Raw genomic sequence first — 15,721 nt, 5'->3', positions numbered from 1 at the left:
AGAATGGGCTTCAACTGATAATGTTGAGATCTTTATGGCTGGGATTGGCCCTATTTGGGCTATTGGGGAGAGGCGTGAGACTTGCTTGGGGACAGAGGAGGTCATGTGCCACGACCGATGCACCCCCACCCCCGTTCCAGGATGTTTGGATGAGGCTTGGGCAGACTGCCATCTAGACTGTCCTTTTTGTTTTTGTTTTCCATCTGAAGCCCATCCTCATTTTGGACTATCATCATATTATGACATTTCTGCCACTCGGAGATGGACCCTTCTTATTGCCGATTTTTATTTTTTATCTGTTTATCTTCAGTTGTTATGCGCTATTCGTCTTGTGAACTCTTGCGCCTGCGAGGTGCCCCCGCCTCGCAGGAATGGCCCGCCTCGTTATCAAGGGCCGGCCTCCATGACGGGTCTTGGGACCCACAGAGATGGCATCACGAAAAGAAGAGCTTGTGGGGTTTTTAGAGAGGGAATTTTAAGGGTGGGAGGGTAAGGCGGGTAATGGGGTAACCCGTCGGGTGAGGCCAGTTCCTGCACATGCTCATGGCGGTTTTCTCTATCAGGTTCGGAGGTTATGGGGAGGTGTGTTCCTATTTGTGAGGGTGGTTCTATCGACACGGTAAGTGGGAGAGGCAGGTATGGTGGAAGCGAGGGGTCATATCAATTTCCGGGAGCGCGTGCTCGATGTCTGAAAGCGATCACGCGCTCCGACCCCTTGGACTTCTCCCGTTCCCCAGATGGTCAGGATCCTCAGAGCTTGGGCCTTGGTTGATGTTGTGCAATGCCGGTCCGTGGTGAACAAAGCCCCTTGTCTGTGACCTTATACAGGGGTTCCGCGGACCTTATGGGCATTACGGAGACCTGGTTGGGCACTGAAGGCGTGCCTTGTTGAGATGTGCCCACGGGTTTCCGTGCATTCCATCAGCCGAGGCCCAGGGTAGGGGTGGGGGTGGCGGTTGTGATTAGAGAGTCTAGAGCCGAGGGAGACCACTGTACCTCAGATTGCGGGTGCGAATCCCTCTTTGTGAGATGGGGTCGTGGGTGTCAGATGGGTTTGCTGATCACGTACCTGGCTCCTTGCTGCGTGACAGCTGCCCTGCCCGAGCTCCTGGAGGTGCTGGCTGGGGTGGCAGTTGAGACCCCAGACTTTTAGTCATGGGGACTTTAACTGCCATCTTCCGGCTCGTCATCGACGGCAGCTCGGGAGTTCACGGCTTCCATGACGGCCTTGGACCTGACCCAAGTAGTTGATGGCCCTACTCACATTGGGGTGGCACTCTGGATTTGATTTTCTCTCTGGTCAGTGGTTGAGAGATCTGGACTTAAAGGAAATAGTCATTGAACCTTTGTCATGGTCAGATCACTCTCTTCTTCGCCTGGACTTTCTGACCGCCATTCACCACCGCGGGAGGCGGAGCCGATACGTTGGTTCCGCCCCAGGCGCCTGATGGACCGGATGGGTTCGGACGGAGCTTGGGCCATTTCCTGAGGTCTGGCTCACGGCTCGGCTGAGGAACTTGTTGCGGCCTGGGAGCGGGCGCGGCGGGGCCTTAGACCGTGTCGTGCCTTTGCGACCTCTGACCCGGCGCAGGTCCCAACCGGCTCCTTGGTTCTCCGAGGAGCTGAGAGGATGAGCGCGGAGAAGGCGCCTAGAGAGTTCCTGGAGGTCTAGCCGTTCGAAGCTGATCGGACACTAGTGAAGTCCTATACTAGGACTTACCTAGTGGCATTGAGAAGCGGCGTAGCTCGCCTCCTCCCTCATTGCATCGGCAGATAACCGCCCAGCCGCCCTGTTTCGGGTGACTCGCTCCCTCCTACACCAGGGGGAGCGGGATGACCCGTTGCAGGGACGTGCTGAGGAGTTTAACGGTTATCTATACGATAAAATCGTTCAGCTTCGGGATGGTCTGGACCAAGATTGCAGTGATGCGGGTGAGATGCTCGAGGGTGGTCTTGGTGACATTGTTTGGGATGAGTTTGACCCTGTGGCTCCCGAGGACATGGACAGGTTGTTGGGTAGGTTGAATGCCACCACGTGTTTACTGGACCCGTGCCCCTCTTGGCTGGTGCTGGCCACTCGAGAGGTGACACGAGGCTGGCTCCAGGCGATTACGACCGCTTCTTTGGTGGAGGGTGTCTTCCCGGCCGCCTTGAAAGAGGCGGTGGTGAGGCCCCTCCTTAAGAAGCCGTCCCTGGACCCGGCTGTTTTAGGTAATTATCGTCCGGTCTCCAACCTTCGCTTCGCGGCGAAGGTTGTAGAGAGTATGGTGGCATATCAATTTCCCTTGCACCTGGATGAAACTGTCTATCTAGACCCGTTCCAGTCCGGTTTTCGGCCCGGTTACAGCACGGAGGCGGCTTTGGTCGCGTTGGGGGATGATCTCTGGAGGGCCAGGGATAGGGTTGCTCCTCTGCCCTGGTCCTATTAGACCTCTCAGCGGCCTTCGATACCATCGACCATGGTATCCTGCTGCGCCGGTTGGAGGGATTGGGAGTGGGAGGCACCGTTTATCGGTGGTTCTCCTCCTATCTCTCCGACCGGTCGCAGTCGGTGTTGACGGGGGGGCAGAGGTCGGCCCCCGGGCGCCTCACTTGTGGGGGGGCGCAGGGGGCGATCCTCTCGCCTTCTGTTCTTTATCTACATGAAGCCGCTGGGTGAGATCATCAGTGGTTTCGGTGTGAAGTACCAGCTGTATGCGGATGACACCCAGCTGTACTTTTCTACACCGGAACACCCCAACGAAGCTCTCGAAGTGCTGTCCCGGTGCCTGGAGGCCGTACGGGTCTGGATGGGGAGAAATAGGCTCAAGCTCAATCCCTCCAAGACAGAGTGGCTGTGGATGCCGGCATCCCGGTACAGTCAGCTAAATCCGCGGCTGACCATCGGTGGCGAGTCATTGGCCCCGATGGAAAGGGTCCGCAACTTAGGCGTCCTCCTGGATGAACGGCTGTCTTTAGAAGATCATTTGACGGCCGTCTCCAGGAGAGCGTTCTACCAGGTTCGCCTGGTACGCCAGTTGCGCCCCTTTCTGGACCGGGATGCCCTATGCACGGTCACTCACGCACTCGTGACGTCTCGCCTGGATTACTGCAATGCTCTCTACATGGGGCTCCCTTGAAGGGCATCCGGAGGCTGCAGTTAGTCAGAATGCGGCTGCGGGTGATAGCTGGAGCCCTCGTGGCTCCCGTGATAACACCCATCCTGCGCAGACTGCACTGGCTACCTGTGGCTTTCGGGTGCGCTTCAAGGTGCTGGTGACCACCTTTAAAGCGCTCCATGGCATTGGGCGGGTTACTTACGGGACCGCCTACTGCTACGAATATCTCTCACCGACCCGTGCGCTCTCACAGAGGGTCTCCTCAGGGTGCCGTCAGCGGCAATGTCGTCTGGCGACACCCAGGAAGGGCCTTCTCTGTGGGGCTCCCACCCTCTGGAATGAACTACCCCCCGGACTTCGTCAGCTTTCGGACCTCCGGACCTTCCGCCGCGGGCTTAAAACATATTTATTTAACTGTGCAGGACTGAGCTAGATTTTAAATTACTGGTTTTAAATTGGGTTTTATTCTATATTTTTAATTCTAAATTAACGGGCTTTTTAGAATAAGTTTTTTAATGGTTTTTTATATTGTATTTATATGTTTTTAAATGCCTGTACACCGCCCTGAGTCCTTCGGGAGATAGGGCGGTATATAAATTTGATCAATAAATAAATAAAAGCTGGATAATATGCTTAGATAAAATGGATATCCTGGAATATTTCATTGTTCAGACGAGAAAGTTATATACAGGTCAGAAGGTCTTAATATAGACAGAACATGATAAAAAGACTGACTCCAGGTTGGCAAAAGAGCACAATGAGGCTTTATATTCTCCCCTTTTTCATTCAGTCTAAATGCTGGATATACATTATAGGAAATTGAATTGGAAGAAGTCAAGTGTGATTTTACCTCTGGACAAAGAAATATCAATTACTTTGGTTATGCTGAAGATACTACTATAATAGCTGAAAATGCAAAGGATATGCAAGTAATAAAATATAATAATGAAATGCAATGGACACAGTGAAAAATGGGACTAAAATTAAATATAAATGAGATCAAACTAGTGACAATAGTTACAAAAACCAGTCTTACAACTGACAATAAAGATACTGAAGTGGTGAATAGCCTGTTCAACCATTAACAGTAAAGTAACACACAGTTAAGATATACTCTACAGACTAGTACTTGGTCAGGCAGCCAGGCATGTATTGGAAAAGATATGTATATGCTTCGATGTGTCCAAACTTACAAAGATCTGAATAATGCAAACAGTGCTGTTCCTTGTGACAGTTGATGAAAGCAACATTTGGAATTTGAAGAAGCAAGATAGGAAGAGTATTGATGTCTTTGAACTTTGGTGTTCAAGAAAACTCTTGAGAATACCATGAAAACAAACAAATAGATCATAGAACAAATATACTCAGAGTTCTCATTTGTGTTACTAGAGGAATAAATGGCCAAGGTCAAATTATCTTACTCTGGATACATTATGAGAAGACCTAGTTTGGGGGAGAAGGTCAAAGAAAGAGAAGAGGATGCTGAGTAGTAAGGTGAATGGATTCAGTTACAGTAGTGATGAATGCACCATTAAAGAACTCACAGAACAGTTTAGACACAGATTCTAATAAGGAAAATCTTTCTATGTGGTTGCTAAGAGACATTGACTTGAAAGCATCAATCTATACAAATCACATAAGAGGAATTTTAAATCCCAAGATTGTATTTGACTAAAGAGTAAGAATGAGCAAAGGAAAATCCAATAGCTCATATCCGCCTCTTTGAACTTATAGTTAAATATATTTCACTCATTTTTGAATTTTTGAATATAATTGACATAACAAAAGAACTGGTTTTTAAGAAAATAATTGACAAAAAACAATAAAATCTACAGTATTCCCAATTTACTTATTGATCCATACACTAATGAATAGACATATATGAGTACTTTGCCTTTGTGATTATTTGCAAATGATCCCCAAAATACCAAATCCATATAGAAATACCAAATAATGGTAATAAAGTAGTATTTTAAAGATTTTTTTTAAAAAAATGGATTTCTGAAAATTTCATTACAGTAAAAAATTACATTGATTTAAAATTTAGTATTTAGAATTAGCAACTGAGCAATCAACTATCATAATGGACCTTTTATAACTCAAATGTATTCTACAGAATGACATTATTTAATCATGTTAGTCCTCAAGCTATTGATGTGTGTAATATTACATCAAATAATATCAGAATAACACAGATAATATCTACGTAAAAGTGAAAAAGGAACATGCTAATTATTAAATTAACTCTTCACCTGTTTCTGCTCTTTGATTACTCCAAGAAGAATATACTTTGAATCTTACTTATTTTCTTTTATTAGTGACTGATTATTATATTTTGGCTCTTGTAAAGGTGAAGCTGTGACTGGTGAATTATCAAAACTATTAGATGAAATCAAACTGTGCCAAGAAAAAGATTATTTAGAAGATATGAGCCATACTATATCAGATGATTATCTGGATGATGCTAGCAAAGTATCAGAAGAAGAAACAGTAGCAAATGGAAACCGAGACAAGTCTAATATAGTAAGTGAGAAAGAGTATAGTTTAAATTCTAGCGATTCACAGTATGATTTAATTCATATGTTGTATATTAAAATGTTTATATGCTGCAACCCTTATTTCCTGCATAAAATAATATAATTAAAAATTATATAATAAACTGAAATGGCAGTGGCATAACAAGACTGTTCAATATCTCACTGAAATCATTATATTGGTTGAGGGTTTTTTCCCAGCTAATTACTGGGAATTTACTGCCCTTTTGTTTTGTTTTTATAATGTTGTAAATTCTCTCCATCTTTTTAAAAAAAATTAAATTCCTATACTTACCAATTTGCGGCATTCTAGTGAATTCTATCTTTCTTCTGTACAAATCATATGTATTTACTTAATCATTAAACAAGAATATTTAAGTATATCTAAATTTGACAATAAACCTACGACTAAAACCTAATTCTTAATTAAAGTATTACAATAGTTAGTTGGATTACAATAGTTAGATTTTGTTTTAGTTAGTTGGATTACAATAGTTAGATTTTGTTTTTAGGTATCCAACTACCAGTAGATGGCAGTATGGTTCAGTAAAAAAGTGCATCAGCCATTTTATACAATAGAAGGCTCTTCCAAATGCATGTTTCTTGGTTAACTTATTAAGAGTGGCTGGCGGGTTTTGGTATGCATCCAAAAGGATCCCTGATGATTGGACTCCAAATACCATGATTGACAGTCTCCTATGGGCTGTGTAATCGTTAGGATAGCCAATAATTTATTTATTTATTTATTTATTTATTTTTCATATTTTTATACCGCCCTATCTCCCTAGGGACTCAGGGTGGTTTACAGGCAGATAAAAATACATATAAATACACAATAAAACATACAATTAAAAAACTTATTCTAAAAAGCCAATTAGTTAAAATATCAAAGTACATAATAAAAACCCGTTAAAACCAGTTAAATTTAAAATCTAAAATCTAATCCAGTCCTGCACAGATGAATAGATGAGTTTTAAGCTCGCGGCGGAAGGTTCGGAGGTCCGGAAGTTGACAAAGTCCTGGGGGGAGATCGTTCCAAAGGGTGGGAGCCCCCACAGAGAAGGCCCTTCCCCTGGGTGTCACCAGACGGCATTGCCTAGCCGACGGCACCCTGAGGAGTCCCTCTCTGTGAGAGAGCGCACGGGTCGGTGAGAGGTATTCGGTAGCAGCAGACGGTCCCATAAATAGCCCGGCCCTATGCCATGGAGCGCTTTGAAGATCATTACCAAAACCTTGAAGCGCACCCGGAAGGCCACAGGCAGCCAGTGCAGTCTGCGCAGGAGAGGTGTCACATGGGAGCCACAATAATACCATAAATTATTAAATGCATTCCAAAAGCCATAATCATTTTTTTTAAAAAATATGGTAATTAAGTTTCAGATAATAAAAAAAGAATCAGTTAATGATTTATGAAAATTTGGTACATACATTACAGTATTAAATTAAGTAAAAGAAATTCAAAGAGTTCAGAAAGTAGCATGTTAAATTCAATGATAAAAAAATATAGCAGGAATTCAAGAAGTGACAAGGAGAACATGGGAGTTTCCAGAAATGATTTATTTAATACAATATTCACTTATTTAAAGGCATAACTTAAATTTCTAAGTTATTGCAAATGTATAACCACCATGTTAACATATAACATCATTGAGAATAATTTTAGATGGAATTATATTGAATTTTAATAAAATATGACCTATTTTAATTGATATATTTTCTTTAGATGTAATATATATATATATATATATATATATATATATATATATATATATATATATATATATATATATATATATAGGTCTTTGGTTGTTCGGGTTTTCTCCGTGTAAAATTGGAAGTGTCTTGGCGACGTTTGACGAAGTCTCATTCGTCATTCAAGCTGAAGCCTGAAGATGACGAATGAGACTTCGGCGAAGTCTCATTCGTCATTCAAGCTGAAGCCTGAAGCTGAAGCCTGAAGCTGAAGCCTGAAGATGACGAATGAGACTTCGTCAAACTATATATATATGTATGTATATATATATATGTATGTATATATGTATATATATATATATATATATATGTATGTATATATGTATGTATATATATATATATGTGTGTGTATGTGTATTCATATTCACTTAAGCTTGGAAATACTGCTACTCTGTCCTCAGAGATCATCTTCCACAAATCTGGAACAAGCAGAAGAGGAAGAAGAGGGTGGAACTGAAAATAGTTGTGGACCTACAGGTTTGTGGGAAGCACTGACACCTTGCAATGGATGTAGAAATCTTGGATTCTCCAGTCTTACTCAGGTATTTATCATTTTAGATACAAATCGTGCTTGAGCATCCCCCCATTAATATATTGGAAAATTTCACCATGAACCTTATTATCTAGAAAGTTTAGACAAGGACAATGGATGCCATTGCTCCCAAGTGGTCTCTGACAGATTACAGATCCCAGTGGTGGGGTTCCAGTTTGCACAAAAATACACCCATAAAAAGAAATACACCTTCTTAATGGCCTTTTGAGATGTTAAACATGCCTTTGACTCAATTTCCAGAAATTAAAAAATTCAATGTCAAGGTCCTCAATCCCTACAGTTCTCTATGCAGATAATGCCACCACAATTTCCCAAACATATATAGCAGCAATATTAGCAATATTTTGATACTGCAGCAAAATCACCTGGATTTAATTCTGAAAAATTGAAAATTGTGGTCTTTGCTAAGAGAGCAACCCAATAATCCTGGACAATAGGAGGGCAAAAAATAGAGCAGGTTACTTTCCTTTGAGATGGTTACCCACTCTAAAGGGGGTGCAGATACTGCTTAGATTTTCAAGTGTTGTTAAGTGCTTCTTCTACACAAGTGGAGACCATTTAATTCCTGCAGCATTAAAACTTTTTGAAGTCAAGTCATTTGGCCCAAACCCTTTATGGTACATGTTGGAATTTATAGAAGAATATTGTAGAATGATGCACTGGAAACAGTATAAACAAAAAATTGGAGATCAATCGTCACTGCACCCAATGGCGCAGCAAATGTTCAGTTAAAGTTTGAGATAGGCATGCTTGTAACCCTGGCAAAGGCCTGGAGGACAATGATAAACTATTGGCTAAAAATCCAACTCTTCCCTTTGGACTGACCCCTGTAGTTTTAACAAACAATTTTCCTTCTCCCTGGAAATAGGCTGTAGAGTGAAAGTTGGCATTATATGAGTTTTCCTTACAACTCCTACTTTCTTTAGAGAATGACTAAGCCGAACAACTGCTCACCAAACAGGTGTGGAGTTTCAAGTGAAAGTTAAAAGGTTAGCCCAACATGGCAAAAAATGGATAAATACACTTGGGAACCAGAAAAATACCTTAAAAATCCAATTTTCCCCAAGTTTAAAGACAGGGATAAGAACTTACCGTCTACAGTGTTGCAAGTTAATTAACTGTGTATACCTGCCCATGGGAGATTGAAACCATTTTGTATGTATTATTACAAGTTATATAGGGATATCAAGCCTGTTTATAGTCTTCCCTTAATATGTACATTTCCAGGAAGGCCAGACAATTTCTAAGTGAAACAGGAAAAAAAATTCACTTATGCAGTAGCCAGATTTTGTGTTGCTTTGATGAAACCATAACTGGTCACAGAAATAACCACTTCTGTTTTATTCATCACTTCAGGTTTAATGTGGTAGTGATCTTGTTTTAGGTGATATGTATTTTTCCTTTGTTGACAGTAATAATTCAGATTTATACTTACATATATAGTAGCTTTATTACATTTTATCCTTTTATGGTAGTATTTTATTTTGTCTATGTATTTAATTTTACGTTTGTGTTATATTTTTAAATATTGCTGATCATTGATCAAATGAAGTACAGTAGTTCTTGCCTTAAAACCATAACTGAGCCTGACAAAGACACGATCAAACCAGTCTTTATTATCTTTTCTGCAGCATTTCTTAAGCAAATGCTGTGACGGTTAAGTGAATGCTGCATAGCAAGCACCCATTGTTTGCTATCGAGCAGCTTTTGCCAGAAATCAGAAGCAAACTGCTGTATTTTACAGTAGTGGGGTTTCTGGAGCCTTTTTATTGATATAATATAGTCATGTTAGTGTAATTAATAAGGCATTCTGGCCACTAATAAAAGAAGGACTGTTATGTTGAAGTGCTTTTACTTATTGCTAGAGATTTTAATCACATGGCAACTACCATCTGCCCGATTGGTTTATCACTGTACAGGTTCTAAGTTTCAGTTGACTATCAAAAGAAAACTGTCTGGTATAGACTGTTGACAAAGATATTGAAATCATTTTCTAGATAAGTATCTCTCTAAAAGAAATTTCTAGCCTCCGTTAACAAAGTCTTGTCCATCTATGCTATCTCTTTTGTATCTACTTAAATTGTACGGAAAATAAATTGTAGAGCAATATAAAGGGATGACATATAATTTATAGTCTGTCTACAAAGACAGCTTTAAGATCCCCAGAATGAATCTGGTAGCCCATTTTAAGGCTAATAAATATTATTAAAAGCAGGGATAAAATCCTATCCGTTTGGACCAGTTCGGGTGGACCGCTAGGGATTATAGGCATCAATTTGCTGAACTGGTAGTAATTATCCCTCCTTGGCCCCACCCACGCCCAGCTGGTCGCCACTCACCTGTTCTGGCCACTTGATATTCCACAGAATTCAAGGTTAAATGCAGCAGAGAGAATGCTAACTTTTCTCCCTCCATTCAGAATGGAGCTGCTGCAGCCTGTCCCTTTTAGGTAATCTCCAGATTGAGGGAAGGATGGTAGGCAGGAATATTCCCCTCCCCAGTTTCCTGCCATTCGCAACAAGGAGTGGCTGGGAGGGGAGGGGCTGTGAGGAGCCCCTTGATATGAGTGATGTCAAGTTGGCCATGCCCACCCAGTCACATGACCTCCCCCAATAAGCCACACCCACAGAACCGGTAGGGGAAATGTTTTAATTTCACCCCTGATTAAAAGGCATTTTGTGAATTACAGCTCATTTGATCAGATGCATAAAATATAAAATTGAAATTGGGATAGTAGGGAAGAATGGAGGAAGACAGGTGGTTTTGCACATGTAGGATACATACGGGACACATTGTAAGTATTCTATAATTAACGGTTGTAATGTGTTAAAAAAAATATTTCTCTGGTCGCCTGAAACCTAAAACATGAAATAAACCTTTGATATCAGCAGTCTGTTGCTCAATTGTGCTGGTGAACTTTTTTGTTACATATTTGTTATGAAATATGTAATGGAATGTCCTGGTTGGTTAAAACACTGTGACTTATTATTTTATTGTTGTTTTGAGTCTTAAAGTGAAACTTGCACTTTCTGACCTCTTTATCTTATTAGCATCTTTTTCAAGTAAAAGTTTGAACTGCTGTTATTGTTGCCTGACTATAGATAATACATTTAGTAATGTGTTCTGGGTGGAGGTTGGAAGACTGCATCACAAGTATGTTTCCTGGATAATGTAGTGTTTATGTGTGTCCATTGTTTTATTGTGACATCAAAGAAGTGGGCTTATTCTGTCTGTAACTCAAAACTACATTTATTGGTGGAGATAGAAATTAAGGTCTTGATGGAATTTGATGAGAAATTCTGTTCCATAAGTATCTTCAAGAAATGGTACTAGAAGTCAATGTTTTATATATGTCAAAAATACATAATCGGATGTATATTAAGCAGCATGTAGCTTAATTCTAACATTAAGAATTAATTTTAAAGATCAGCACTGAATAATTTTGAAAAAAGTCTAATAATTTGGCTTATTTTATTATTATTTTGTTCCTGTGGCTCCCAGAGGGCTTTTTTAAAAAATTATTTTATTCAGAAAGTTAAGGTAAAATACTCCAAAAAAAGAAAAACAAAAACAAAACAGAGAGATAAAGCATTAAAAAATAAGAAAAAATGTGCATTAAAAGGGAAAAAGACAGAAACACATATACATATATACACATTATCTGCCCAAGTTGAATATTAATACAATATTAATTACAATATTAGTTTCTCCCATTGAGAAACAGGCACAAAATTTATAAATTTCTATATCTATTTGCAATTTGATCTGATATCTATCTACTATATATAACAATAAAGTAGTTAACAGGTGAACAAACAGCAAAGTAAAACTTCAATGCTGTCTATTAACAATCTATTGTTGTATTTAATTTGTAGAAACTCCACAAAATCATCTTATCTACCATAAATCACCACAGTCACTATCTATGATTAGGATATTTGGGAACAAATTGGGATATTTGGGAACAAATATCCTTGTTTGATTCTTAATAGAAAAACTTTTTCTTAAAAATTTGATTGAGAAGAGGGCATTCTTTACTTAAAAGACAAATGAAATTACTTCAGAAACTTTATTCAGGAAATTTGTTTATATCAGAGAATACTTCTCCAATAACTTTTAGAAATATACAACATATCATATTTCTGAAATTGTAAAAATGTTTAATTTAGGACACTATAACTAAAAGATATTTGGAAATTTCTAGATTTCAGCAACAGAAATGCATGTAGAAAATGAACTAAACCAACATTCATTCATTCATTCATTCATTCATTCATTCATTCATTCATTCATTTATTTATTTATTATTTTGACTTTTATACCGCCTTTCTCCCGACGGACTCAGGGCGGTTTACAGCCAAGTAAAAAACCACCATACAAAAGTGAAACAGACATATAATATATACATACATACATACAGAAAGTTGGGGTTTTATTTTACTATTTTAAAATAATCTGTAGCCTTGGATGGATTTGTTGTGACAGGCTGAAATGCCTCAATTTTTATGAATTCTGATTGGCCAGATTAAACAAACAAACAAATATTCTTTGACCACTAGAGGGAGCTAAGAAGATGTCCAAATTTGAGCATATTTTAAGGGAGGTATTTAAAAATACTCTACAGAAAATTATTCATTTTATAAACTGATTAGGTTCTAAAGATATAAATAATATAGACAATATTAAAAAAGAACAAGAGCTGCAATTATGTGTAGAGAGCTATCAAATCACTGAGGCAATTTCACAAATATCTGACAATGTAAAGGATTTAACTGCAACTTTGGAATATAAACCTGACACCAATTTTTATTACGATGGTAATATAATGGTTTGATAGTACAATGATTTGAACATAACCCTCTCAGTGCAACTGAAACAAGAATTTCAAGCAAATTCATAACTCTCAAGGATACTAACAAAGTCGAAAAATTTTAGAGATTCAATAGATATTTCAGAGAAAATATTTTATTCTATGACGATGAGTTCCAGGCAAATCTACAACTTTCAATAGAACAAGTTTGGGACTTTTTCTTCATGGATATTAACAAGTTTGAGTATTCTTTAAGAAAGAGAGACTTCATAGACATTCCAGAAAAAAAAAATTCTACAAGGTTAAGCTGGAGGGAGTGACTTAAATTTAATGAGTTAATTGGAGTTAGGATGGATTTTTAGAAGTGTGATGTAATTGAAAGAAAGCTCTAATATAGTTTTGTGTTTATAAATTGGGTTTCAAAATGTTTTTTTCTTTTGCTTTTAAAACAATATTTGAGTAATTCCTAAAGTTTGTAAAATATTACTGAAAGTAAATTTGAAAATATGAATGATTAGAAATATTTTAAGAAAAATCTGGAGTTCTTAAACGGAAGTTTTAAAAAATGTTTATGTTTTTTTTTGTTAAAGAACTTGAGAGGTAGCAAATTATGTTAATTTAAATGATGATAGTTTATAAAGATTAATGGGCATAACATATATTATTTCCCAAAACAAAAAGAAAAAAGGAGAGATGGTTAAATTGATTGTTTTATTTAAAGAAAAGAATCTATCTAATTTTGTTTCCATTTAGAAATTGCTTCTGGATTTTGTACTTGTGATGGAAAGAATGAAACTTATTTTGGTTTGCTGATTAGATAGGTTTCTTGTTATCGAAATGGCTAGTATATATCATTGTGTAAAAGTAAAGGCTGTAGTGCTGTTATCTTCTACTGTGCTAAAGAGAGTGTGCTAAAGTTTATGCCTTTTTTTTTCTCCTTTTACCTATACTTTTTTCCTTTACCCTCTTTCCTCTCTTAATTTCCCATTATTTTCATTTTCTTTGTATTTTATATTCTGATAAAGTAATAAGAATTTTTAAATCTCCAGAGACATAGTAAATTATATAACTATAGGGCTGATAACAGGACGAGGTCTGGCTGGGCCTCTACTTTCCCAAATATCTGTGCTTAGTCCAAATTATTTTGAGAAAAGATTGGAAATCTTCTAGAATATAGTCAATGGAAATGACTCCATACAGCTTATGAATGGTGCATTCGGTACAGTTGAAGATGTCACTGTGGCCCTAATGGATGTTAGCATGATGAATCTGAAACTAGCTCTTAGAACTAATGAAAAATTAAAGTAGGAAGTTAAATACAGCTGAAGGAACTCTTGGTGGTTACAATTAGTGAGCTGTAGTTGTTTGATGACTCCTGTAATTGGACCTGAACATAAAAGCTAGCCATTAATTGTTTCAACCCTAACAGGAAGTGTCCGGTAGATGGGAATGATCTTGGGACGCAAGGCCACAGCTTAGACGATAGTCTGATAAATGATATTTTTCAGACCACTCCAAACAAGAGGAGCGGCAAAACTATTTCAGAAGGGACACTTTCTAGTTTTCAGATCAGTAAAAGTAGGAACAAGAAGTGGTACTTTCAGACAAAAATTTAGACAGGACGTGGTACTTTCAGACCTTAGAAGACTAACAAACAGGCTAAGTTGATAGAAAATATTTGCATGCAACATTGATATTGACAATAGTACAAAGTGTGTTAAAATTTATAATTAGATTCTGATTATTAGTTCAAGATAATAAATGGCTAACTGCATGCTCTGATCTTGATAGTTCCTTTCTACACATCTGAATCAGCACCAATGATACTCCAAGCATGATTCCCAGCATATCAGTAGTAACTATTTAGGAAGGAGGGAAAAATTCTTTGGGGCCTGAGTGATGTTCTCATCAATATGTTGAAGGCAAAAGTCCAGCAAGAGAAAGGACAACTAGACTGTTGGTATAAATGTGGAGGACAAGGTGGACATTAAGTTTAGACACTCCATATATCTGGTGACACAAGCTGTAGCTCACAAAAGCTTATGCATTTTAATAAAATTTGATAATCTGAAAAAGTACTACCAGACTTCTTCAGAATTTTAGCTATCCATTTCATAAGAATTGTGAAACCTATATTTTGGATGCAATTTGTAAGTTAGCCCATTTGGGGTAACTTGGTTCAAAAGGTTTTGCCCTATTGTACAACATTTCACTCAAAAGTTATGGGAATCAGAGTTTTAGTGATATATAAATAGACAGATTAATACAACACTCTTCCTCCTATGTATACACCATGTTATTTTGTCCAAATGAATTGAAAAATAGAATTTGTGGCTAAGGAAGACTGGTCAACATACTAATGTTTACTTGACTTTGTTTTTTCTGTTGTCAAAAATACAAGTCTCAGGAACTATAATTTTTTTTTGCTGAAATAGTAATAATTTTTTAAAAAGTAATACCTATCTTTGCCTAATATGAGCCCAAGAACTGGAATATATAACAAAAAATCTGAACAATAGAAAACAAATTGCAGATTAAAAACCGAACAAATGAGAACAAAAAAAAAATATGACACATATCTATTGTATCTCTTATGTCAATAGAGAGTGTCAGTTCAAAGACTGAGAAAAATCACATTTCTTCAGTTCAGGTTTTAATTCTGCTGTTGTAACTTCTTCCAACAATGGAAATTTATCTTTTTAGCACTTTACCCAACTCAATAAATTGATATATGGTAAGCGAGAAGCAATGCTGATGGATAAAAGAGAGAACTAGGAGATGTAGGCATAGTATAATAGACTTTGATTAAGTGCAGTAGGCAAAAAATGAGTGAAAAAAACTTAAATGCCATTATGTAGAAAGAAGTGATATTGTCAAATTCATTCAACGCTGCATTTAGACTCGTTCCCAAGCAATAAATGCTCTTCTGGGGAAGAATAGAAAAATAGCATTGTACCTGGTGTTGGTGAGTGGG

At 38.3% G+C, this 15,721-nt stretch overlaps 1 protein-coding gene across 1 annotated transcript in view; it reads left to right on the top strand.

Annotated features, from left to right (window-relative positions):
• Nucleotides 1-15,721, top strand: part of LOC131202064 (ankyrin repeat and sterile alpha motif domain-containing protein 1B-like) — a 59,108-nt gene that overhangs the window by 36,603 nt on the left and 6,784 nt on the right. Inside the window, exons 7-8 of the mRNA XM_058190613.1 lie at nt 5,449-5,621; nt 7,786-7,926. Coding sequence (XP_058046596.1) covers nt 5,449-5,621; nt 7,786-7,926 — 314 coding nt within the window. The remainder of the gene's footprint in view (nt 1-5,448; nt 5,622-7,785; nt 7,927-15,721) is intronic.

This window comes from Ahaetulla prasina, chromosome 7 (genome assembly GCF_028640845.1).
Source record: "Ahaetulla prasina isolate Xishuangbanna chromosome 7, ASM2864084v1, whole genome shotgun sequence".
Classification (NCBI taxonomy): Eukaryota; Metazoa; Chordata; class Lepidosauria; order Squamata; family Colubridae; genus Ahaetulla; species Ahaetulla prasina.
This window is presented reverse-complemented; position numbering and strand designations above follow the sequence as displayed.